Source organism: Salvelinus namaycush, chromosome 41 (assembly GCF_016432855.1).
Source record: "Salvelinus namaycush isolate Seneca chromosome 41, SaNama_1.0, whole genome shotgun sequence".
Classification (NCBI taxonomy): Eukaryota; Metazoa; Chordata; class Actinopteri; order Salmoniformes; family Salmonidae; genus Salvelinus; species Salvelinus namaycush.
The window spans coordinates 11,550,377-11,578,093 of NC_052347.1; the positions used below are offsets into that span (position 1 = coordinate 11,550,377).

The following is a 27,717-nucleotide window of genomic DNA, read 5'->3' on the forward strand; positions in this document are numbered from 1 at the left end:
CTTCACTCTATTATCCTTCATAACAATGTTCATAAGAATCTAATCATCCTGCAAATACCTATTCTCTGAATAACTGAACAAAAGCCAACTCTCTATGCTTGTGTTTACACAAGCAGCCCAATTCTGATCTTTACACTAATCTTTTCATATCAGCTCTTTTTCAGCTCTGATCTGATTGGTCAAAAGACCAATTAGTGAGTGAAAAAATATCAGAATTGGGCTGCCTGTGTAAATGCAGCCTATTTTCCGAGGCTGCCTATTCCTCAAATGTGTGACATTTAATAGTTGTAGCTGTTCTATTTCTTTAAGGCAATCCGGGTGCTTCTGACATCATAGATGTTGTCAATGGTGCGTTGCAAATAACGTGAAGGGGAGACAGAACTCTGATAGAGACGGCCATTCGTATTGAAGCTTCACAGGGACTATCAACAGGGAGTACAGCCGATGCAAAAGGAAAATTGGGGTATGAGAGCCACCAGAATCCGTTCCCATCCTTCGCTGCCCGGGGCCCAGTCTGACTGACATCCTTCGGATCAGCATTGCCACTGAACCACCTCTCGAATAAACCTAATATCGTGTGAGTAGTGTACTGGGGAACCGACGAAACCAGGGGGGAAAGGGATCTTGATTCGACCGAACCGGAGTCTTGTATTCAGAGCGTCGCAGAGGGGGAGGGGCGAATAGATGGCTATCACTGGAGAACATAGGGTAGGTACCCCAGTGTAAGGGTGCGGCTAGAATAAAGTCCAAATGTTACATGATCGTATACACTCAACTATTTGTGATGCTTGAAGTCATTTAAAATGGTGTGAATGACTGGTACATGGTTGAAGCGGCAAGCGTATTCTCGGGCTACTTACTAGCTAGGCACAACCACTGCTGTATACGGACAGTTGGTATTGTCACAGTAGCAACCTTTTGTTTGAAGTGTACGGTAGGTATTATTATTATTGTAACCAGTTCGACTTTTGAGTGATCGTAAAAGTCACAACTATTCAACCTAGTTGAGATGCTTCCCTTTTGATTGTTACCAACGCAGCGACAGCTTTCTAAAAGGTGACGTAAGAAAATGTTTAGTTGGGTTGATGATACTCAAATCCGTTAAAGGATTTTGTCCATGCAAATGTTACATTTCACGTTGCCGTACCTAGCTAATACATTAACACTAGGTAAAATAGACTGGCATAATGTAGGCCTAGTTGTATTGTTTCTGAAAAGAGACAGCCTCTTTTCATGTGGTTGTGAAATCCTCCTAGCTTTTTGTCAAGACAGAATTTGTCTTAAAGAGAACGCATTGTAATTCTATGTAGGTTACAGGCCCACACTGATGAAATGATTCAAGTCAGTAAATACTGTGTAGTGTTTCATGGGATTAGTGGTAATGGTTGAATATTGCAATACATGGTGCCGGAGTGTATGGTTTACACTGTAGTTACCAGGTCCTGATTGTTTCCTATCAAAATATAAAGCCTGGCTCTGAACTGTGATCTGTTGATAAAACCTCTCACATGACCCAGTAGGATTTATCAACTGTTAAATAATTAATGTTAGGCCTGAGCTGGGTCTCTACAGTTGAAACCCTCATGTTGTAATGAAACCTAACCCTTTATTAACCCTAATCCATCTACTACCATCACATCTGTAATTCTGTCTGTCACCTAGTCAGCTGATGCTTCTTCTGACAACACTACAGGCAATGGAGAGAACCTCATGCCCGTTTTTTGGAATCATTTCCGGAAAGATGTTTGGTCCCCCTTGGTAGGTTAAATATGCACAACTAGTCCTGCGCAATTGATTACTTTTTTCCATTCCCGAATTGGAATGCCCATTGCCCACAAAACGGTGGTTGACTGAGAATGCTTCTTCTCGTTCTTCCTTGTTCTGCTCTGTCGTGAGCTACTTGCATTTCCAAAGTATTCTGTTGAGAGGAAGTAGACCTTTAATCATGGTGAGGTATAATGTGGTCAGGGTTGTAGGATGGCCTAGGCCTAATTATAGGAAAAACATGACAAGGTCATACACACAATGAAAAACTCTATAGTAGTTCAGTAATGAGAACTGACTGAATCATGCTTCCCATCTGTATGTACGACATTGTCAACTGAGAGATAGAAAAAGCTTTTCTTAGGACACCTAAATTGGCGTGGCGCTCTATAAGTTATGCCTCATATATCCTTCTCCAGGTCTTGCTCTAAAGTTCATTGCACAGAGTCGTTTCTGGGCTTTGACACACATACAGCCCACGCAGCAGCGCCTTTGCAGTGGCTGCAGAATATGGGGTGGTTGAGGGTGCTAAATAAATGATGATGATGCTCCAGTGTCACGTGCAGTTTGGCTCAGAAGACTCACTTCCTTCCCTCCTCGTGTCTGACAATTTCTACTATCCAGGCCCCAGCTGACTCTGGGGAGCTCTCCCGGGCCCTTCCAGGGAGATATGTTGTTGCTCTTTCTCTTGTCTCTCTTTCAGGCCTCATCTTCCATATTTCCCTCTGTATTTCCCACTTTCTCTGTACCACCTCTCCTCAGCAGCCCTACAAATGTAATCATGTAGCCTATCGCTGGAATCCAGACTAGAGGTCGACCGATTATGATTTTTCAACTCCGATACCGATTATTGGAGGACCAAAAAAAGTTGATACCGATTAATCGGCCGACAATTACAACAATACTGAATGAACACTTATTTTAACTTAATATAATACATCAATAATCAATTTGGCCTCAAATAAATAATGAAACATGTTCAATTTGGTTTAAATAATGCAAAAACAAAGTGTTGGAGAAGAAAGTAAAAGTGCAATATGTGCCATGTAAGAAAGCTAATGTTTAAGTTCCTTGCTCAGAACATGAGAACATATGAAAGCTGGTGGTTCCTTTTAACATGAGTCTTCAATTTTCCCAAGTAAGAAGTTTTAGGTTGTAGTTATTATAGGAATTATAGGACTATTTCCCTCTATACGATTTGTATTTCATATACCTTTGACTATTGGATGTTCTTATAGGCACTTTAGTATTGCCAGTGTAACAGTATAGCTTCCGTCCCTCTCCTCGCTCCTACCTGGGCTCGAACCAGGAACACATCGACAACAGCCACCCTCGAAGCAGCTTTACCCATGCAGAGCAAGGGGAACAACTACTCCAAGTCTCAGAGCGAGTGACGTTTGAAACGCTATTAGCGCGCACCCTGCTAACTAGCTAGCCATTTCACATCGGTTACACCAGCCTAATCTCGGGAGTTGATAGGCTTGAAGTCATAAACAGCGCAATGATTGAAGCATTGCGAAGAGCTGCTGGCAAAACGCACGAATGTGCTGTTTGAATGAATGCTTACGAGCCTGCTGCTGCCTACCACCGCTCAGACTGCTCTATCAAATCATAGACTTAATTATAACATAAACAGAAATACGAGCCTTAGGTCATTAATATGGTCGAATCCGGAAACTATCATCTCGAAAACAAAACGTTTATTCTTTTAGTGAAATACGGAACCGTTCCGTAATTTATCTAACGGGTGGCATCCATAAGTCTAAATATTCCTGTTACATTGCACAACCTTCAATGTTATGTCATAATTACCTAAAAATCTGGCAAATTAGTTCGCAACGAGCCAGGCGGCCCAAACTGTTGCATATACCCTGACTCTGCGTGCAATGACCGCAAAAGAAGTGACACAATTTCACCTGGTTAATATTGCCTGCTAACCTGGATTTCTTTTAGCTAAATATGCAGGTTTAAAAATATATACTTTTGTGTATTGATTTTAAGAAAGGCATTGATGTTTATGGTTAGGTACAGTCGTGCAATGATTGTGCTTTTTTTCACAAATGCGCTTTTGTTAAATCATCCCCCGTTTGGCGAAGTTGGCTGTCTTTGTTAGGAAGAAATAGTCTTCACACAGTTCGCAACGAGCCAGGCGGCCCAAACTGCTGCATATACCCTGACTCTGTTGCAAGAGAAGTGACACAATTTCCTAGTTAAAAGAAATTCATGTTAGCAGGCAATATTAACTAAATATGCAGGTTTAAAAATATATACTTGTGTATTGATTTTAAGAAAGGCATTGATGTTTATGGTTAGGTACACGTTGGAGCAACGACAGTCCTGTTTTGCGAATGCGCACCGCATCGATTATATGCAATGTAGGACACGCTAGATAAACTAGTAATATCATCAGCCATGTATAGTTAACTAGTGATTATGATTGATTGTTTTTTATAAGATAAGTTTAATGCTAGCTAGCAACTTACCTTGGCTTCTTACTGCATTCGTGTAACAGGCAGGCTTCTTACTGCATTCACGTAACAGGCAGGCTCCTCGTGGAGTGCAATGTAAAGCAGGTGGTTAGAGCGTTGGACTAGTTAACTGTAAGGTTGCAAGATTAAATCCCCGAGCTGACAAGGTAAAAATCTGTCATTCTGCCCCTGAACAAGGCAGTTAACCCACCGTTCCTAGGCCGTCATTGAAAATAAGAATGTGTTCTTAACTGACTTGCCTAGTTAAATCGGTGTCCAAAAATACCAATTTCCGATTGTTATGAAAACTTGATCTCGGCCCTAATTAATCGCCCATTCCGATTAATCGGTCGACCTCTAATCCAGACAGCTGTCTGCTAATCAACCCGCTCAAGCTAGACACTCACTCAATTAATTTAGTTGTTTGCAGTTAATGGTCATCCTGTATTGGAATGTGCAAAGTGATTGTAAGATGGCCAACCGCTGGTTCAGGAAGAAATGTTCCATTAGTCAAAGTTTGCCTTCGATTTGAGGTCTAGTGAATTATGTTGTATTTGTATAATTTGTTTCAAATTAGCCTATGCCAAGTGTAAAATATAAGACTGTACGGTCATGGTTGCCTCGTAACATCTTGGCCTCTTCTCGTCTGTTTGTTCTGTGTCTATAGTGAACTTTCAACACCATGGATCTGAGAGTGGGGAACAAGTACCGACTGGGACGGAAAATAGGGAGTGGGTCCTTTGGAGACATTTACCTTGGTAAGTGGAAGTGCTCCATCTCCCACTGTTGGCATTTCTCTTCTTCCTTGTACTTTTCTTCATTTGCCTCTGTCTACTGGCCTAGTCCCTATATTGGCTTTTTTCCTCCCCTTAGCCTTAGACTTTCCATTCCCTGGGTGTTCAACCGGAGATTCTTTCCATTCCCTGGGTGTTCAACCGGAGATTCTTTCCATTCCCTGGGTGTTCAACCGGAGATTCTTTCCATTCCCTGGGTGTTCAACCGGAGATTCTTTCCATTCCCTGGGTGTTCAACCGGAGATTCTTTCCATTCCCTGGGTGTTCAACCGGAGATTCTTTCCATTCCCTGGGTGTTCAACCGGAGATTCTTTCCATTCCCTGGGTGTTCAACCGGAGATTCTTTCCATTCCCTGGGTGTTCAACCGGAGATTCTTTCCATGTTCATGGTTCACAAGTTGCTCTTGAGTCTAGCCCTAATGTGTGTGTGTGTGTGTGTGTGTGTGTGTGTGTGTGTGTGTGTGTGTGTGTGTGTGTGTGTGTGTGTGTGTGTGTGTGTGTGTGTGTGTGTGTGTGTGTGTGTGTGTGCACTTCCTCAGGTGCCAACATTGCCACGGGCGAAGAGGTGGCCATTAAGCTGGAATGTGTGAAGACCAAACACCCACAGCTGCACATCGAGAGCAAGTTCTACAAGATGATGCAGGGAGGAGGTGAGGAGAATGGGGGAGTGACTGAGAAGGAACATTAGTAAATTCCTAGTAAATGCCCTATTGAGACGTCTGAGTCTATTGGGATCAGGAAGTAGTGACTGTATCATAAATGGTAAATGTACCCATTTATTGCATTTATTTTATTTCAGAAGTATCATGTTCACCAAAAATAGTTTTGAGCACTGAAACACTCTTTCGCTGAAGTTGTTGTTGTAATGACATTAGCCGTAAAGGACGTATGCGCAAGTAACTATGGTTAGATGTACACTAAAAGCTACTTCTTTGTGCCTGCCTAACAGTGGGGATTCCCTCGATAAAGTGGTGCGGGGCAGAGGGAGACTACAACGTCATGGTGATGGAGCTCTTGGGCCCCAGTCTGGAAGACCTCTTCAACTTCTGTTCCCGCAAGTTCAGCCTCAAAACGGTGCTACTGCTGGCAGACCAGATGGTACAGAACTCTTATGGTGTCATCTTTTCCCCTCAATGTTCATTGTACTGTTTGTCCTCTATACCCTTTAACACTAACTCTGTCTGCTGTCCTAACTTTGCTTGTGCTGCTGTGTCACCCTTTTCTCTTAACTTTGCTGTGTTGTCGTATTACTCTTCTATGGTCTTTGGCTGTCCTTTCTCCACTTCCTGTCCTCCTCATTGTTCTTCCTTTTGCGCAGATTTGTTCCGTTACTTATTGTTGCTGTTTTTACCAATGTTGTGCCCCCGAAAGGCATTGGCTGTTGGAGGGTTTAAATTACGGTTAGCTTACAGTAAGGTTTTAAGGCTTTTACAGACCATGCCAGCAGAGCTTTCTGTTGTCTCGCTTCTCCTTTTCTTCTAAATCCTCCTCTGTCCTCCCCAGATCAGTCGCATCGAGTACATCCACTCCAAGAACTTCATCCATCGCGACGTCAAGCCCGACAACTTCCTCATGGGGCTGGGGAAGAAGGGCAACCTGGTGTACATCATCGACTTTGGCTTGGCCAAGAAGTACAGAGACGCCCGCACACACCAGCACATCCCCTACAGGGAGAACAAGAACCTGACGGGCACTGCACGCTACGCGTCCATCAACACCCACCTGGGCATCGGTAAGGGACTTTTTAAAAATCACCTCCTCCTGTTTGGCTGAAATATCTAAATATCTTCATGAATGTGATTTTCATTTTACCCTCCAATGCTCATGCCTAGTGTTGAGATGTAGTGACTATTGTCCCCTTGTCCTTAGCTTACATATTTTGATACCACTCAATCCTATCTATGTCCTAAATAGCAAATCATTCAAACCTGTCTACCGTTCTTCAGAGCAGTCTCGGCGTGACGACCTGGAGTCTCTGGGATATGTCCTCATGTACTTCAACCTGGGCTCTCTGCCCTGGCAAGGCCTCAAAGCTGCCACAAAGAGGCAGAAGTACGAACGCATCAGCGAGAAAAAAATGTCCACCCCCATCGAGGTGCTCTGCAAAGGATACCCCTGTAAGTGACTGCTAGTATCTGTCTGGGCTGTGACATTTGTATCAACGTGTGTGGACAACTATTTTCCTTCCCCATTGTGTTGTAACAAACGTTTGCATATACCACAGTCTCTCAATCCTGGATATTTGCTCACCCTTCCCTTTTATTGGCATTGCTTGTCTGCAGCCGAGTTCTCCACCTACCTGAATTTCTGCCGCTCACTGCGCTTTGACGACAAGCCAGACTACTCATACCTTCGGCAACTCTTCAGGAATCTGTTCCACAGACAAGGCTTCTCCTATGACTACGTATTCGACTGGAACATGCTCAAATTTGTAAGTTTGCCACACCAAAGCTCTTATTCTTTACAAGGAACTAAGTGCTACATTCTGTCTGTCTACACCAGGGCTCTCCAACCCTGTTCCTGGAGAGCTACTCTCCTGTAGGTTTTCACTCCAACCCTAATCTTGCACACCTGATGTCTAATAATTAGCTAGTTGATAAGCTGAATCTGGTTAGTTACAACGGGTTGGAGTGAAAACCTACAGGAGGGTAGCTCTCCAAAAACAGGGTTGTAGAGCAGTGGTATGTATACATTATCCAGTGTTTCCACATAACCAGAATGATTCTGAAAGATTTGGATGTAGTTCTATGTAGAGGTATGGGTTTACTGTAACCTGTGTGGTCTCCTCTCAGGGTGCCAGTAGGACAGCAGAAGACGGTGAGAGGAGGGGAGCTGACGAAAAGGACGAGCGTATCGTAGGAGGCCCTCGGGGATCTGCTGCACGGGGTCTCCCGCCAGGGCCAAACCCACCAGCTGCCAACAGAGTTAGGAATGGACCTGAGCAGGCCATCTCTAACCCTGCATCACGGGTGCAGCAGTCTGGTGAGCACACACCTGTGCTCTTTTAACTAGAGCTACAGTTGAATGGAATAAACATTTAGGAAATTATCCAAAAAGGGCAGAGAGAGAGAGAGTGTGTGTGTGCCTAACACATTTCAGTTAATTACTATAGCTCCCTCCTTCTGCCAATCAGTGTAATTTTGTAAATGCCGGATCTCTATGGCAAGACATCATTCATCCAAGTTTCATCAATCGGCCCAGTGCTGTCAGATTGCGTGTGACTAATTTACAAATGAACGGAGACCAAGCCGCAGACCACTTCCCCATTTCATTGCGGGGGACAATGAAATGGCTTTTGATATAGATAAATACTTTTGTAAACGCATTGACAGAAATGACGGTTTGCAGTCAACAGTTCTATTTTTAAATAGAAATAGAACTGTCTCCCTTGTATTCTTCCTCTTTCAGGGAACACGTCACCGCGGGCTATCTCTCGCGCTGAGCGTGAGCGGAAGGTGAGCATGCGGCTCCACCGAGGAGCCCCTGCAAACGTGTCATCCTCTGACCTCACAGCCCGTCTTGACCAATCCCGAATTTCCACTTCGCAGGTACGCTAACGCTACCCCATCATACATCATCACAAACCCTAAAACCCAGGTGTCATCCACCTGAGCCCAACTCCTACGACCAACTTTGAGGGGAATATCAACTGGAAAAATGTCCACCCTTCCAGAACAAGATTACATTTCTTGTCAAAGTTTCAGAGAACTTCCTATTAGTGTTTAGCTTCTATATTATGTAGAATGCAGTGGGTTGATTTATTATTTTTAGATTGTGCCACAGTTGTGGCACTCGTTCGCCCTCTCATTTGCACTCCAATTTTCTGAGTCATTTGTTCTCTCCCCTCTTCTCTCTCTGCAGGTCAGCATGCCATTTGAGCACCTGGGGAAGTGAAACCTTCAGCTCCACATGCACTGGATACTGACAGGTAAGGATGTCTCTTTCCCTAAGTTGACACACAGGACTTAAATGTACCTAGTTTGTCAGACAGGTGATAAATAACAAAAAAAACTCTACACATCTGACTAAATACGCAATCTTCCATTGCAGGGCTTCAAGAGATCCTTTGTCCCAATTTTTGTTTATTTTGTGAATTTTTGCCAATTGGACAGATAAGTGGATCTTGGAGGAAAGGACAGAGAATCATAAACCGATGACAGTTGGTCAAGGACTGCAGGAATTTCTCCCCTCCACCCTAACTTTGATGGGATAAACCTGGCCTATAATAGTACAAGGATAAGATGGTGAATAACACCCTCCTCTCCACTGACCTATTTACCCCATGGTAGCTTGGATCATACACCCCTTGCCACACACCTTTGTCCCTCCCCCACTATTCTCTGGGTGGCTGGCAGAGGTAGAAGACTGATTTGGGGGTCGAAAAAGCCAAGCAGGTGCTCCTTTGCCAAATATAGTTGCGGGCACAAACACGTTCCAAACCAAGGAAAGGTCAACTCGAAATTTGGGCTTGTGTGGATTTAGCCATTTCTGTTTACACTGCAAAGACCACACACACAAATGTACCCATGTATGTTTTAACCAGTTCATTTATAGAATAGTAAGGGGCTGTACTCCATTGGTATGATTTACTGTGAATATTTTGTGAATAGATCATATTCATTTGGTGGGGGTCCTGTTGAGGCTTGGGAAATTTGTTTATTATTTGATGTTTTAATTCGAAAAGGAAAGGTACAGCTGAAGAGAAGGAATGGTGAGAAAGATGGAGAGATGGGTGGGTGGTAGATGAAGCCATGAGAAAGGAAGAGCAAGTGATTATTAGCTGTAATGGTGTAGAAATAGTGTTGGGTTCTTTTCCCCTACTTTACCTCTTACTGGGTTCCTAATTCTCTACTTTACCTCTTACTGAATTCCTAATTCTCTACTTTACCTCTTACTGAATTCCTAATTCTCTACTTTACCTCTTACTGAATTCCTAATTCTCTACTTTACCTCTTACTGAATTCCTAATTCTCTACTTTACCTCTTACTGAATTCCTAATTCTCTACTTTACCTCTTACTGAATTCCTAATTCTCTACTTTACCTCTTACTGAATTCCTAATTCTCTACTTTAACCCTCTTTGGAACTGATGTTGCCCAAAAGCCAACACCTCACACAATGATTGAGGTGAACATGCATTTTCTACCCTTCTCCCGCTCTCATTTATTCACCACCTCATCCACACTTGGGTTTTTTTATCCTCCCTTTTTGCCCACTTTGGTCTCCTTTTTGATTTGTGTTCTTTGGTCATAATATTTGGAAGGTTGGTAAGGTCAAAGTAACCATGCTTATTTTAAGACTGTGCAACACTCTTAAGACATGGGAGAATCACAAGCTTATTGTATTTGACCAGAGACTGTGATGAACAAGTTGGCAAATGATGATGGCTATGATTTTCATGATTGTTCTTAACGTCAACTTTTACATTTTATTTTAATGCTTTTCTTTTTGTAGGTCTGATGGGAATGGACGAGCTCTGTACTTGATTGAAGGGGGGGTGCATGAAGTGGAATGGCTTCTTAAATTGTTTTTTTTTACTTCACTGTAAATATATTTTTTATTTCTGTGTAAAGCCAAAATGTGGTTGGTTGTTTTTAAGGTGTAATGTAGAAAAAGACATACTAAATGCATAAATTGCGGCTGGGGATCAGAATATTTGAAAATATTAAGTACTAAATTGGGAGGGATTTTAGAAACTTTTACATCGCCAACTGGTTCGTGTGTGTGTCGTCAGAAGTGTAGTTCTGGTGCATGGACTCTCAGAATTCCATAGGTCCCCTGTTAAGATCACAGGGCTGCTGGGGATAAACTGCAGGCTATACATTTCTCGTGCCTCATTATTTGAGATTGTCCATCTCACTGTTATTTTTCTGAAACTCCATTTTGTTTCTCTTGTGTATGAGGAAACTCTTGAAGTATTGCACTTTGTTTTTCCTCTTTTTGTCCCGTTTATTTTATTCCCAGCAGTTTGTTCATAGCCTGTTGAGAATTTGTCACTACTCTCCCCATCACTCCACTCAAAGCCTTTCCTGGAGGCTGTCCATGTTCTCCACCAAGGACCTGATATAGGGCTGTCTACTTTTCCTTTAAAACAAAAAAAAGCACTCTTGAAAAAGGGGATGCTGACAGGGGTTGACGTCATCGGCGCCTTCTATTTCAAAATAAGAGGTCCCTGGATGTCATTTACCAGCACCCTTGATGTCATTGATGATAACTGGGACTCGGATGCAGTCACAGTGATGTCACAGATTCTGGTAATGACCTGTGTTTGCGACGTGTCCCTTTGGCAAGCCAGTGTGACCCAGTGGCAATGTAACTACGGGGAGGGATAGTGCTTGTCAGGTTATCGGGAGTATACACTTTATGTATTATGTACTGATATCTTGTACAGTTCTTTAACACACTTTAACTTTATTTACAACAGTATTTGTGTATATTTTATGACCTAATAAAAAATAAAACTTCCACTCTTTTTAGTAATTTGTTGAAATGGCTCTATTCTACTTCAGTTCTATGCACTTGTGTACATTGTTTTATTTTTTTTGTATTTTGTTGTAGCTGTACACTGCATTTGGGAAATTACATGTTATTGTATCTAAAAGAGGACCATTTCAGGGGACTATGGAGGAGTGACTGGGTCTGAAATGCTTTTTTTCAAAATTCTAATTAAATTGTCAATCCAGTAATGAGAAACATCTCAGTACATATTTTTCAATCTAAACATACAATAAAGTAAAAGTCACTACACTTGAATACATGAAGATGTCAGGAATAATGAACATTTTACATTTCATTTGCTTTGCAGATACAAATTTAAAAAGGAGCAGGGTTTACATTTGTGAAATTATGTAAGAAAATATTGTTCTTGTCATTGCCTAATTTATAGATTTTAATAAATATTTAAGTTAAATTCTTCTGGAACGGATATATTACTGAAATTGAATGGAAGAAAGCTTGGTTGCCCCTTGATTTGTATATAAAAGTGAAAGAAATTAACTTTAAAATGGGGAAACTATTATCCAAATGTTTTGTGACAAGTTATTTTGGAGCGAGCTAAGTAATTGCGTTTATTTCATTAAGACGTATGTATTTACAATAAAATATGTAATAATATTCGAATAAATTAATTCAGTACCTTTGTTAACTTCATACTACCTGGTAAATTCTTCATACACAAATATTATAAATTTGGGTTTGTACAACGCAAGACCAGCTGGCATATACGAGTTACATCATGGGAAAGTGGCTGAAGGCGATGAAGCTACTGCGCCTGCGTGAAAGTAGGACCTGTGGAGGAGTGTCGCTGTTCTGCTACTGTTAAATCTAAGCGTAGTGAATCGCTAGGAGAGATACAGGGGAATAATGGAGCCGAATTCACGAGTGTTCCCCGATAATGCTATTTTGAAATGATAGTGACTGAATAAAGTTTTTCTACATGAGATGGACTATTAGTACAGACAAAAGTTTGTATTTGCTTAGGCTTTTAAGAGTTTGCGAGCAGCTACCTAACTAGCTATGCTAACGTTAGCTAGCGAGCTAGATAAAACTGTAAACATGGTTTAAATTGGTTGCTCATTTGACGTTATATTGCAGTAATTTTAATTTAGTATGAATTTTATTATTTTCATTATTTTATGAATGTGTGTCTGTCGTAGCTAATAGCGTATTTAGGATACATTTATGCTTGGATTCAAACAGCCGCAGTGTGTACACAAATCAAACAACTGCAGCAGAGGCAGGTAAGCCACCGCTCTTGCTGTGTTTTTGTGTTTATAATGGATGGAAAAGAACTGTTTACAAACGAACGTCAAATGTAACTTTCGCTTGCTGACAGCTGTAATTTCAGCTCCTGTTTTCATTTTGTGGTACAATGACAATTTTCATAATGACATCATCCATAAAGAGGTTTTGGTTGCCTTTTTTTCTGATATGAAAATGGGCAGCTGCTATTGTTTTAATGTTTTTTATTGAAGTCTTTGCATGGAAATTATGTTGTTATTCATTTATTCTCACTACAACGCCCTATTCTCCTTAGTATGTTATGCCTTTAGTATATCTGGAGAGGAAAACTGCAGAAATGTATCTCGTTTTATTTTGGCATCAATGTCAAAAAGCCTATGTTGGATGACTGATAGGATTTAGGTCAAAGTACAATAGATGGTATGAAATACACCCTCAGGCTCAGTCAGCAGGAATTGATGGAGTCTCCCCTGTCGTGTCTATATGAATTATCTGGTCTTTGAACCAAATGAAATGCACCAGACATGGCTCTCAATTACAACTGAACAGCAGTATACCTTATCAATATAACATGTTTGCTGTTTTTAGAAGCCATCAATATTGACCAATACTTTCATTCTTTACTACTGTCTCAACCCTTTCCCCTTTTCTTGAATAATTAAGCATTTGTGTCATGGGAAAATCGCATTATAAACCTAATAGGCATTCATTCTCTAGGTCTATACAGAATAGGCCTACATATTGCTGATATTCAACCTCAATAGTCATCAGTCAATAGTCTATGCTTATCACGAACCAATAGTTACTTGAGAAACCCAACTTGAGGGAAACGAGTGTGACACTCAAATGTAACTGTCCCTCAAATGTAATGCATACAGCAGGCTTTGTCCAGCAGCGTGAGTCACCCATGGCAACGACCTGCCTATATTTAGCTATGCATATTAATTGAATCCCCATTTTTAAATCAGTAGTTTTATTCTGAATGATTAGGTTATTTCCATCATTGGACTCCAGACTGATGCATATAGCAATCGCATTACCTAGTGAGCACCACTAATGCCAGGATTGAGTACAAGGGTGTGGAGTATCTACTGTCCATCTTTCTAATGGTCACTTAGCCTACAGTTTCCCATTAGAAAACTGCTATCTGGCTACTCTGCAATACAACAGTATTACAGACCTAATGAGCAATAGGGGTCTGTCACCTTGCTGACTTTGAGAATTGATCATGTGCTGCTGATGGCTAAAAGACTCAAACCAACATCATAAATGTTCACAATTTTTCTGTCTTTCAATAAATTCCTCATTAGCTATAGGTCCCACTGGCACTGATATACCCAGTCTGTCCTTCAGTGTGCTCCATAGAGATGTATTTTGTGTATTTGTGGCTCTCCTACGCTCGCCCCTGCTCCCAACCCAGGAGGAGAAGGAGAATTTGGGTCAGTGGGCCTTCAGCCCATGTCACACCAATTCGCTCTGTCTGACTGATTCACTCTGTCCCTGTGTTCTCTCTCAACTTCCATCCCCCTCTCCCTCACTCAGCTCCTTCTGGTTCCCCTCGCTCAGCTGCTTCTGGTTCCCCTCTCTCTCCCTCACTCAGCTCCTTCTGGTTCCTCTTTCTCTCCCTCACTCAGCTCCTTCTGGTTACTCTCTCTCCTCTCCATATCTTATTTAGATTTTCTCTATCCACTAGGATGTTAGTTTCAGCTTCAATTGTTCAATTGAATAAAGTAGTAGGTTTTTATTGGTATGCCCGAGACAACCATCCATGTGTGATGTGTTCGATAACCTTGAAAGAAACTTGGGTTTTGGTCCCTTGGGAGGCACACTGTTCCTTAATGGAGCTCTACCTTTTCTACATATTTAGCTACTTCTGTTAATGTGATTGTGAATATCCGGAAAACCCAAAACCCACCATATCCCCCTGTTGTCTCCCTCCAGATGATGGAGGAGCTGTGGAGACGTGGCATGCCCCTGTCAGATCGAATGGAAAATGACCCCCCAGCCGATATGGCCCCAGGGTCCCCGACCACAGCGGCCCCGTCGGGCTCCAACACCTCCTGGGTGCCAGACACCCCCCTGGTGACCCCTGAGGAACCATACTTCCTCATGACCTCCACTGCCCAGACCGTGTCAGGGTTCTTTGTCTGGACAGCCCTGCTAATAACCTGCCACCAGGTAAGGGGCTAGTGAACTCTTTCTCATACATACATACATACATACATACATACACACACACACACACACTCCTATGTTTTTCTGCATGTTGCATCTAACATATGCTTCAACTGTTTGTACTCAAATCATATGTTAGTGTGGTCTCACTGCTGCATAAGATGGATGCTTAGTGCCTACAGTAGTAATCTCAGTATGCACAAATCAAATTGCAGATAGAAACTGCAGAAGCATATCAAGGCATCCCTTCAGATTCCTCACACCTGCCAAGTCCAGGTTGATTATGCACTTTGGAACACCTCAGGCTGTTCAGCCATGATAAAGTAGTTGTGGCAGGTCTTCAAATATGTAGTCATGTTGCCTGCAGACCACTAACCTCCTGTAGGTTCAGAGCTACTGAAAGGCCCAGGTTAATGATTCCTCTCCATTGTGTGTTGCTGCTCACACAAAGGGTTAAAGATGAGCCGTCGCTCTGACAACAGGTGTACCTAGCTCTGCAGTGACATCAGAGAGCGGGGGCTGTTGCCAAGCAACAAAGCTGGTACAGTGCTCTCTGTGTGCGAGCGCCCTACTGTTTGTTATTTTACCAAAGGTGTGTGTGCCCAGGCCAGGAAAGGTGATAGGTGTAGCATTGTGTAAGTGGGAACCTGGGACAGGATGAAGTAGACAAAAGGTACTGATGACAGAGCCTGCTCACCTGAATGGAAAAACACAACACAGATCCTCTCATCACACACACACGCACGATGTCGACTGCTCTCCCCAGGATGTGGGCAGGACCACAAAGTCACAGTCACTGAGCCCTCGTGAAAACACATTGATTTCATGAGACACTTGTTTCAGCTAGCCCATTTTTAGCTAGCTCACGTTGACAGAGCTGAGGTCCCTCTCAGGGAGAAGGAAGCTGTTGAATATTCAAACACAATTACCCTCCTTTCACTTCATTGTCTATTTAATTGTCACGTTTATAGTTTTTAAATTGTTCTCCTACAATGAAGTACATTATAATCTAGCCAGGTCCTTTAGGAGCTGAGATTAAATTATGCCCTCTTCACTCTGTCCTTCTTTTTCTTGTCTATATATCTATCTTTCTCCCTTTGACAGATCTACATGCACCTGCGCTACTACAGCTCTCCCAATGAGCAGAGGCACATAGTTCGCATCCTCTTCATCGTTCCCATCTACGCCTTTGACTCGTGGCTCAGCCTCCTCTTCTTCACTAACGAAGAGTACTACGTCTACTTTGACACGGTCCGCGACTGCTACGAAGGTGAGAACCTTCCCACCCTGTCAATGGTGTATGACTCTTACCTGAATAGAATGCCTTGAGAAACATCAAATACATATAAGTACATTTGTTTTAGAGAGAAGATATACTGTGCTTGCAATTGGCATGGTGACTGGAGAAATGTCCACCACAGCTGTTGCCAGAGAGTTGAATGTTAATTTCTCTACCATAAGCCGTCTCCTACGTTGTTTTAGAGAATTTGCAGTACGTCCAACCGGCCTCACAACCGCAGACCACATGTGTGTGGGCGAGCGGTTTGCTGATGTAAACAGAGTGCTCCATGGCGGAGGGGGTGTTATGGTATGGGCAGGCATAAGCTATGGACAACAAACCCAATTTGCATTTTATCGATGGCAATTTGAATGTACAGAGACACCGTGACGAGATCCTAAGGCCCATTGTTTTAAAGGTATCTGTAACCAACAGTCATAGATTAGGGCCTAATTTATTTCAGTTGACTGATTTACTTAAATGAACTGTAAACTCAGTAAAAAAATTGAAATTTTGCATGTTGTGTTTATATTTTTGTTCTTTATACATTCAAATAGAGCTGTGATAGACATGGTTTGTGGTCTGTTGCTCATCCTGCTGGTCTATGGTTTGATGTTGCAATGGAAAAATGTATTTGCGCTAAGCACAGGTGCATTCCATTGTTTGCAGTACACTGTTAAGGCCGAAACCTTTCTGCTGTGCTACTACATGTTCTGTGTTTTTTAAAGCAATATCACACACGTACGTTCTACTCCATCGGAACAAGTACTCAACACATTTTTGGTAGACATACGTTCGATGATTGTGTTTTTGCATGTGCACTTGTTTTGTGTTCCGTAGCAGGAGTTGGAAACAAAATAATTTTACAATCGTTTTGTTCTGAATAGAACCATTATTTTTTTTCGTTCCATTCCACTTTTTCCGACCTGCAAAATAAAGTTCGACCCCAAAAGATGACAGGTTTATATTGTTCCTTTCTGTTCCTTTTTAAACCTCTGAAATAATATATATATTTTTTTACATCTAAGTCAACATTAAATTACTTCACCAAGTATGCAGTATGGATAGAGCAGCTTTCTATGGAACGGGCAAGCTATAGCTCAGTGAGTTGTTTACATGCGTGATGGAAAGACAAACCAAGTAGGCCAGTTGAGAACAAGTTCTCATTTACAACTGCGACCTGGCCAAGATAAAGCAAAGCAGTGCGACAAAAACAACACAAAGTTACACAAACAAACGTACAGTCAATAACACAATAGAAAAATCTATGTACAGTGTGTGCAAATGTAGAAGATTAGGGAGGTAAAGGCAATAAATAGGCCATATAGGCAAAATAATTACAATTTAGCATTAACACTGGAGTGATAGATGTGCAGATGATGATGTGCAAGTAGAGATACTGGGGTGCAAAAGAGCAAGATAAATAACAATATGGGAATGAGGTAGTTGGGTGTGCTATTTACAGATTGGTTGTGTACAGGTACAGTAAGCTGCTCTGACAGCTGATGCTTAAAGTTAGAGAGGGAGATATAAGACTCCATTTAATCTTTTTCCCCTACCCTCGCCCCAATTGTTAGATATTATGCACATTGATAGCTTGATACCTTGATACGCTTCACTCTATCCAATCAGAGTAGCAGGATCAATGTACAGCCCGTCCTTTTCTTTAAAGACAGGCAAACTGGCCAGTTGAGTTATTTAGACCATGTAGCACCTCACTTGACTGACATGAGAAAGATAATTACAAAAAATACTCTGATCAAGTCATATCCGAAAAATTGCCCATATCTGTTACTAACTCGTTTTGTCCGATTACTCGGCACACCTCTAGCAGGATGACACTGGAAGAAGTTTCTGATTGACAGAGGGAGGGCTTTGCATAGGCGCGGTTTGTTTATTTCGTGGAACTTATTATTCTTTTTTAAATGCTCGGAACGTTATTAACTGGTCCCCATGCTTTTAAAATAATGGTTCTGTTCCGGAGAAGAATAGATCACTTTCGTTCCTGGTTCTGATTTTGTTCCTAGAAAAATGTAGTTCTTTTGCGGTTTTTAGTTCTGTTTTCTGAACCGGTTCCAACCCCTGGTCTGTAGTATCGAGTGTGTGGGAATCTGTTCTGTCCCTAGTGACAGATGGTCTTTGCGGTCTCTCTGCCTTTACGAGAGTGGCCATCTTTGTTCTCTTGTTGTTTCCAAGGCCTGCTGGGATTGCTGGGGAGGGGAAGCCTGTTCCCTAGCAACAGTATGCAAACGACTGAAGCCTTGAGAAGAGTTTTAGAAACCACTCACTTATGAACAGATAAATTGTCTGGCTGTTCTGTACCAGCCGGCTGTATCTCAACATGAGTAACATCAACAGAAATTGGCATTAGCATTTTGTTACAGTGGTTACATAATACAGACAGGTGTGCCCCTTGCTTACCGGTCTCTGCCATCAAATTATTCCTGACAAACTCTATTGTACGTACAATGTACAACCCTATGTCTGTGGGGAAAAGGGGACCTCAGTGCGAAGGTGTGCTCAATGCATGAACGAGTGCTTTGCGCTGCACATTTTGTCTACCTTGTGTCAAAGAGAGTTGTGTGAGTCTACGATGCGTGAGTAAATGCTGTGTGTGTGTGTGTACTGTATGATGTGTGTGAGTGCTGGGAGCGCATGGATTGACGGCAGGGGAGCTGACAGCTCAGCCAGGCTGCACACAGTGGGCTCTCCCTGCCAGCACATGGCACACCGCAAGGGCAGCAGCTGTGGCCCCAGGGCTCCACACTGCTAAATATTGAGGGCCCCAGTGCTGTCAAAGTTACAAACTCTCTCTCTCTCACACACACACACACACGCACACACACACACACACACACAGACAGACAGATGTTGTGTATTTATACATGCATGTTTGCAAACATTCGAATAGCAGGAGTCAATACCATAAGGATGCCACTGGGATTCCAATTATTGTCTGCTCAGACCTCTACGCAGCGATATGTGTGCAAATACAATATACAAGGAAAGCAAATGGAATAGGCAGGGGTCCTTTATGGCTGGAGTTTCCAATGCCAGAAAAGAGACAGAACAGGAGAAAGAGCAGCAAAGCTTCAGGATTGATTCGTCCTGTAGTTGCTTCACCACCCTCAAATTAGCATGGACTGAACACCTGGGACAGCAGCTGAAACCACATTCCTCCCAGTCAATGACACCAATAACAGTGTTCACAGCCAAAGAAGAGACAGAGAAGTCCTAGTGCCTCTTCTGCCCCAATGAACTGGAAGTGATTCAGTCTGACTGGAGAGGATTTTCTCTCAACTCTCCATCTGTCCAAAGGAGTCGGGACCCACAACTGTGCTCTGTTCATTTGAAACAATTTATTTAATTTCCAAATCAATTTAAATCTCTATGAACCATTCAAATCTCTTAGCTAAATAATTTATGCTAATGAATGGATTCAAATAAACAGGCACGTATTAGATTATACCAGTACTGTACATGTGTTGTTAAATAGGATTGTAACTGAATAGTTTTGGACTAAACATTCAGCTGGATGGATATCAATATTTGGGAATCTCTGGAATACACGTTGTCACACACACACACACACACACACACACACACACACACACACACACACACACACACACACACACAGTGGGGGAGGGTAGCTTTGTGTGCACACAGGGGGACAGAGCGATGTTGATCCAAGCTAGAATGGAGGGCGGTTTAGCCAGAGGCCATTGGGGACAATGACTCAGTCGCTCATCTTGTTTTGCTTTCTGCACTGGCCCATGCACTGACACAGCACATCAGCATTCTGCTCATGGGAAATCGGGACCAAGGCCTTAATACTGTAGAGAGGAACATGGCCAATGCCTCTAGATAGAACATGTTTACTTCCGTGTGTGTTAGTGTTCTTTCTCGTAAATGTTTCTGGGTTCTCAAGGGATGCCCAGAGTCCAAACAGACCAAATACATACAGACAGACAGATTGATTTTGGATATGAAAGCTTTGCTGGGTTAACCGAAAGACTGCTGTAATTGCATAGTGGCAACTACCCCCATATTCTCTCAACTCTCTGACACTGCTTACATGTGTTTGTGTGTGTTTCCTCTGCAGCGTTTGTGATTTACAACTTCCTCAGCCTGTGTTATGAGTACCTTGGAGGGGAGAGTGCCATCATGGCTGAGATCAGAGGAAAGCCCATTGAGTGAGTCTCTCTCTATTATCACTCTTTGTCCTCTCTTATTAAAAAAAAAAAAGACAATTCATATACAATCCAAGAATGTCATTCAAACATCCCACAACTGCAGAATAGTAATGTATATCAATACTTTATTGTATGGTTAGAACCTCTTCATTCCATTTGGATCTTGAGATCACAGACTACCAAATGCTTGTGTCTTGGCTGTCTACAGGTCCAGCTGTGTGTACGGCACCTGCTGTCTCTGGGGAAGGACTTACTCCATTGGGTTCCTCCGATTCTGCAAACAGGTATAGTGAAAGCCTTCTTCTTACACATTATTTGTGAGAAACCCTTACATATGAACAGAGTTGTTACAGCATTACATATTCTCTCTCTCTCAGGCCACTCTGCAGTTCTGTGTGGTGAAGCCTTTGATGGCCATGATCACGGTCATCCTGCAGGCCTTTGGGAAGTACAGAGACGGAGACTTCAAGTACGTAGGGCTATGGGACACTGTCACTCATTCTACTCTATACTATATCAGATAATTTGCTTAACCTTAGTTGACCTCAAAGTTAATTGTTTCAAAAGCCACAGAGGGTTCATGTTTGTCTATAATATCTTTACTAGTTTGTACTTTTCTGTATGAACAGTTTAAATGTTATTTGTTTGTTCTCACAGATGTTTATTTTTACATTTACACTTATGTTTGTAAATCTGTTTTCACCGAAATGTCGGGGTTGTAGTTGTCAAGCATCTCAGAGTAGGAATTATATTACTTAATCTCTAAGACAAGACTGTGCTAAGACATCCCTATGTGTTGACACTGTTCTGATATATGGCTGTGCCTCTCTCTCTCTCCAGTGTGGCCAGTGGGTACCTGTATGTGACCATCATCTATAACTTCTCTGTCAGCCTGTCTCTCTACGCCCTCTTTCTCTTCTACTTCGCCACCCGCAACCTGCTGGTCCCCTACAGCCCCATGCTCAAGTTCCTCATGGTCAAGTCTGTCATCTTCCTCTCTTTCTGGCAGGGTAAGGAAACCTCTCGATCGACACACACACGCAATGTATCATAGATAATGCTGCATCCAAGTGTGCTGACCCTCTCTCCCAGATAATACACACAATGGGATTTGACAGTACTCTTATCCTCCTTCCTCGATTTCTCTCTCCCTCTCTCTCTGGGGGATAAGGTATGCTGCTGGCCATCCTGGAGAAGTGTGGAGCCATCCCTAAAATCAACTCTCCCGAAGTGTCAGTTGGGGAGGGCACCGTCGCCGCCGGCTACCAGAACTTTATCATCTGCATTGAGATGTTCTTTGCCGCTGTGGCCCTGCGCCACGCCTTCACATACAAGGTCTACATGGACAAGAGGCTGGACTCCTACGGTAAGGATACAGAGGGAGGGACTATCCATGCAGATTAGAGAGAAAACTGTTTAAGTAAAAGAAATAAGTCATCATTAGCATATTAGTGTGTTCCTGACTAAATGACACAAGCAGTTGCTTATGTTTCTGGAACTGTGTTCAGTGAAGATTCAGGACACTGGTTCTCCATGGTTGCTCTTCAAGTCTATTTCAGTGACTTTGTTCCACTGACCTGCTCTCTCTGTCTCTAAATGTTTCTTCCTCTCTTTTATTCTCCCTCTCTCTCCTCTCCACTCCCTCGGTTTTTTACATTATTTTTTTTGTTGAATCCTTTTTCTCCTCTCATTTATCTTCCATCTCTTCCTTATTCTCCTGTTCTGTTCTCTCGCCCTTCTCCTTTTTTATTGTTCAATATTCATCCTTGTATATTTTCTTATGTCCCTCCTCTCTCTTTATCTGTCTCTCTCTATCTGTCTCTCTCTATCTGTGCTGCACTATAAGGGTCCTTTCCTATTTATGGACAGTACGGTAGGTCTACCACTAGCTCAGCTGTGTTTGGCTTCTCACTGCCACAGTACTTTCTGGTTGACTCCATTTCTGTGATGTGCTCATATTTTGTTATTCTATTCTTTTTAACTGTTTCTGAGATATAGAGCTTAATTTTGTACAAACAATTTATTTTGAGCATCCTCAGGGCTGTCATACATTTGTATTGCCATTATTGTACAGTATGTGCTGCTTTTATCAATGTATTTTGTGATGTGTATGAGTTCTCCCCTTGCAATGCACTAGGAGCTCCACTGCCTGTTGCTGTCTGTTTGGTTCAGTAGTATTATGTGATCCTCCATTTTGTTTACTCATGGCATTCAGGTTGCTCACAGTAGGGTTCCACTCTTCCTTCCATTATCCCTCATCCTCCCTCTATTTCCATCCTCTCCCGGCAGGTCGCTGCGCCCCAATGAAGAGCATCTCCAGCAGTCTGAAGGAGACCATGAACCCCGGAGACATGGTGCAAGACGCCATCCACAACTTCTCCCCGGCCTACCAGCAGTACACACAGCAGTCCACCCTTGAGCAGCGCGGAGGGGCGCCGGTGTCCCGCAGCCACAGCAACCTCAGCACCCGCGACAACGAGAAGACCCTGCTGCTCAGCTCTGACGATGAGTTCTGAGCCCCCCTACACACCGACCGGTGGTACTACTGTGGGGTGGAGACGGGAGGGGCTTTATGGACTCTACTACAGTGCCGTATGAAATCGACAGGCTTGAGTACTTTGGCTGATCCACTTCATTGCATACATGAACATAGTACTCATATTCTCAGTCTATATTGACAATACAAACAACCTACTACATAGAGGTCCATTGTCACATACCACTGCCAATATGGATCAATACAGATACACACACTCGTGCATAGACCATTCCCAGGTGTCTTCAGGCTGTGTTTTAACACTCCAAAAGGCCTACCACACAGAGAAACACTCACCAACCTGCATGCCATTGACATGAGTGCCACTGAAATATTGTCAATTATACAGTATCCCCCCTCACCCTCCTGCCAGCTCTGCGTCTTGCTGAAATGTTGCAAATAGAGGGAGATCCCGCTTGGTCAGCAGGACCCTCTCTAACTTAAGATTTCAGAGTGACTTGGATAAGACACTAAGGGATCCCGAAATTAATGTATATTTTGATGTTTATTGACCTGATGGTATTCTTCTCATTTTAAACGAATCTATTATGAAGGGAGGTTATTATTATATGATGGGTGTTAGTGTGTGTTGGCATGAACAGGAAGGTACAGTGAGGATAATATAATTGTGGGGTTTTGGGGGTCATTTGGGGTGTCTCCCGGAATGTTATGGTTGTTGTTGACGACGTATGAGGGAACAGCTGTTGACAGAGGTTTGGTGCGGATTTCAGATTAAAGAGGAACGGGCTTCTTAGCAGAGCTGCACCCGGCCACAGCAGACAGGATTAGAATCCCGTAATTGGGGCATTATGTGCGGCACAGATCAGGCATGTTTTATCATCACGTTGGTCTAACGGTCATATCGCGCCGAACTGCGCATGTGCAGACCGTCTAATCAAAGGATGTCTTTTGATAATGTTTTTTGGACAAAAATGAAAACTTGTCAGTTTGTCACTTTCATGAGGTTGGAGTAATAACATGTTCAACTACTTAAGACATTGACTCAAATCTAGGTTGTGTCTTTAGATTGAGAAAATAAACAACTAATTTCACTGTTCTCATCTCAAACCTCAGCCTGGTCTGTTTCGTAGGTGTTCCTGGAAGACTTCAATGTTGCACCTCTGGGTTTAGAAACTCGGTGAAGTTGTCAAGGGTATGGGGACCAAGCAATTCTTCCCCCTGGTGGCAAGAGGCAGAGAGATTTCCAGCCCAGCCTCTGGGAGGGGCCTGTTGAGCAGAAATAGTTTCTTTGAATACATAGGCAAGCCTTGGCTATCTTCAGCATTAATATACTTCAGTTATACCTGAATATACCTGCTTTCTTCATCATGGCTGTTTTCTTGTCTTGTTAGGGTTGCTATGTTGCTGCTCAGTGTCACTAGCCTCCTCATTGATGTTTTTCCTTTGAGAGGTCTTTTTGCTGAAGACAACACACAAACAGATAATTTTGAAATGTTTTACTCATAAAAAACCCTCTCACTGACCTGTCAATTCCAAAACTGCAGTTTTACAAAAAATGTAAATAGGAACACTACCCATATTTGAATACTTGAGTGAAGTGTTTTTCTACAGCAGGGGTTCTTAAACGTTTATCTTGAAACCCAAATTAGACATTTTACCGTCCTCCCGTGACTCAAATCTTCCTCTAACGACCCAAATTAAGAAGAAATCTATATGTTATTATAGATGTATTCTCATAACTCGCGACCCGCCTCTCACATGCCCAGGGCCCACTTCGGGTTAAAAAAACCTGGTCTACAGGGTCCAATAAATACAGTACCAGTCAAAAGTTACTACTCATTCCAGGGTTTTTCTTTATTTTTTACTATTTTCTACATTGTAGAATAATAGTGAAGACATCAAAACTATGAAATAACACATATGGAATCATGTAGTAACCAAAAATAAGTTAAACAAATCAAAATATAGCCACCCTTTGCCTTGACAGCTTTGCACACTCTTGGCATTCTCTCAACCAGCTTCATGAGGTAGTCACCTGGAATGCATCTCAATTAACAGGTGTGCATTGTTAAGTTGTGTAATTTTATTTCCTTCTTTAATGCGTTTGAGCCAATCAGTTGTGTTGTGACAAGGTAGGGGTGGTATACAGAAGATATTTGGTAAAAGACCAAGTCCATATTATGGCAAGAACAGCTTGAATAAGCAAAGAGAAACGACAGTCCATTACTTTAAGACATGAAGGTCAGCCAATCCGGAAAATTTCAAGAACTTTGAAAGTTTCTTCAAGTGCAGTTGCAAAAACCTCTCATGAGGACCGCCACAGGAAAGGAAAACCAAGAGTTACCTCTGCTGCAGAAGATAAGTTCATTGGAGTTACCAGCCTCAGAAATTGCAGCCCAAATAAATGTAAGACACATCAACATCAACTGTTCAGAGGAGACTGCGTGAATCAGGCCTTCATGGTCGATTTGCTGCAAAGAAACCACTACTAAAGGACACAAATAATAAGACTTGCTTGGGCCAAGAAACACGAGCAATGGACATTAGACTGGTGGAAATCTGTACTTTGGCTCTGACTCCAAATTTGGGATTTTTTGGTTCCAACCGCCATGTCTTTGTGAGACGCAGAGCAGGTGAATGGATTGATCTCCGTATGTGTGGTTCCAACCATGACGCATGGAGAAGGAGGTGTGGGGGTGCTTTTCTGGTGACCCTGTCAGTGATTTATTATTTAATTCAAGGCACACTTAACCAGCATGGCTACCACAGCATTCTGCAGCGATACGCCATCACATCTGGTTTGCACTTAGTGGGACTATCATTTGTTTTTCAACAGGACAATGACCCAACACACCTCCAGGCTGTGTAAGTGCTAATTGACCAATAAGGAGAGTGATGGAGTGCTGCATCAGATGACCTGGCCTCCACAATCACCCGACCTCAAACCAATTGAGATGGTGTGGGATGAGTTGGACCGCAAAGTGAAGGAAAAGCAGCCAACAAGTGCTCAGCATATGTGGGAAATCCTTCAAGCATTCCAGGTGAAGCTGGTTGAGAGAATGCCAAGAGTGTGCAAAGCTATCATTAAGGCAAAAGGTGGCTACTTTGAGAAATATAAAATATAAATGATGCATTCCAGGTGACTACCTCATGAAGCTGGTTGAGAGAATGCCAAGAGTGTGCAAAGCTGTCAAGGCAAAGGGTGGCTATATTTTGATTTGTTTAACACTTTTTTGGTTACTACATGATTCCATATGTGTTATTTCATTAGTTTTGATGTCTTCGCTATTATTATAAAATGTAGAACATAGTAAAAAATAATGAAAAACCCTGGAATGAGTAGGTGTGTTCAAACTTTTGACTGGCACTGTATATGTCATAGGTTTGAATGTTAAGTATAGGCTACATACATTTAAGTGATTGTTTTAATGATGTGCCCTATGCTGTGTCTTTTGATTAAAATGAATATATTATTCCTGAAAAGACAGGATATTGTATATAAAGTTGAACTAGATAATGGAATATGTTTATTGGTGGGTATAATAATGATAAAGCACAGAATGCTTACTTCTGTATCGTCTTTGCTCCATATTCCTTATATTATTTTGTTTCATACTTTTGTGTTCATTTGTATATTGGTATTATTCTGCTTTATAGATTCTGATGCAATTTTTTGTCTTTGTGGTGTTTAAACAACCGCAAAATAAAAAGACAGATAAAATGGAATATTTTCATTTGGTCCTTTAGTGTGTGTTGAGTGACTACAGAGTGAGAGGAGAGTCAGTGGGATTGATTGATATTGCATTTGTTAATTTTTAGGTTGGCTGCATAAAAAGCTTAAAGTACCACTTTTAGGAGCTGGTCACTTCCCTATACAGAGAAGCTACAGTCTTCTGGTTCAGAGATGTATGATGCTACCAGGCAATGTAGTTGTTCTGTTTAGACGCCAAGTTTCAAGTTTTGTCACGTGCACAAGTACAGTGAAATGCCTTTCTTGCAAGCTCTAAACCCAACAATGCAGTAATCAGTATCAATGTAGTACTAAAAATAACAGGATAGAAAAAAAACACGAGAAAGTAAGAAACTATATACAGGGTCAGTGCCAATACCATATTTACAATGTACAGGAATACTATAGTGATAGAGGTAGATATTGTATGCACAGGGATACCGTGACTAGGCATCAGTATGTATGATAAACAGAGTAGGAGCAGCGTGAAGATTGTATGGAAGTGTGTGTAGAGTCAGTATAAAAGTGTGTGCATGTTCTGTGTTGGTGCGTGAGTGTGCATAGAGACAGTGCAAAATGTTTAATAAATACAATGGTCAATTCAGATCTGTGTCTTACCAGCCATTTTGTTAGCTATTAAGCAGTCTTATGGCTTGGGGGATAGAAGCTGTTCACTGCTTGCCATACCAAGCAGTGATGCAGCCAGTCAAGATGCTCTCAATGGAGCAGCTGTAGAACGTTTTGAGGATTTGAGGGCCCATGCTAAACTTTTTCAACCTCCTAAGGGGGAACAGGTGCTGTCGATCCTTCTTCACGACTGTGCGCGTGTGTGGACCATTTTAAGTCCTTAGCGATTTGAATCCCGAAGAACTTAAAACCCATCGACTTGCTCCACTGCAAAATTTTCTGATTTTGAGGATGGGGGCGTGCTTGCCCCCCCCCCCCTCCGTTTCCTGTAGTCCACAATCAGCTCCTTGGTCTTACTGATGTAGAGGTTGTTGTCCTGGCACCACACTGCCAGGTCACTGACTCCTCTCTGTAGGCTGTCTCATCATCGCCGATGATCAGGCCTAT

The 27,717-nt window shown here is 42.3% G+C and overlaps 2 protein-coding genes across 4 annotated transcripts; both read left to right on the forward strand.

Moving 5' to 3' along the window:
* Positions 1–358: 358 nt before the first annotated feature.
* LOC120033923 (casein kinase I-like) lies at positions 359–11,493 on the forward strand. Of its 3 annotated transcripts, none has more exons than XM_038980320.1 (11): positions 359–708; positions 4,900–4,990; positions 5,566–5,676; positions 5,976–6,124; positions 6,530–6,758; positions 6,973–7,143; positions 7,309–7,457; positions 7,819–8,008; positions 8,435–8,574; positions 8,888–8,954; positions 9,077–11,493. In XM_038980320.1, exons 2-10 carry the CDS (start codon positions 4,915–4,917, stop codon positions 8,918–8,920), a joined length of 1,248 nt encoding a protein of 415 aa, XP_038836248.1. In that variant the 5' UTR covers positions 359–708; positions 4,900–4,914; the 3' UTR covers positions 8,921–8,954; positions 9,077–11,493. The 3 variants fall into 3 exon arrangements, with proteins under 3 accessions (XP_038836248.1, XP_038836250.1, XP_038836251.1); XM_038980322.1 differs by having other exon boundaries at positions 359–577; XM_038980323.1 differs by lacking the exon at positions 359–708 and adding an exon at positions 788–934.
* Positions 11,494–12,323: 830 nt separating this feature from the next.
* Positions 12,324–24,009, forward strand: LOC120033922 (transmembrane protein 184B-like). The gene is made up of 9 exons (XM_038980319.1): positions 12,324–12,765; positions 14,708–14,944; positions 16,046–16,211; positions 20,326–20,416; positions 20,625–20,700; positions 20,794–20,885; positions 21,257–21,426; positions 21,588–21,782; positions 22,706–24,009. Exons 2-9 carry the CDS (start codon positions 14,708–14,710, stop codon positions 22,930–22,932), a joined length of 1,254 nt encoding a protein of 417 aa, XP_038836247.1. The 5' UTR covers positions 12,324–12,765; the 3' UTR covers positions 22,933–24,009.
* Positions 24,010–27,717: the final 3,708 nt, after the last annotated feature.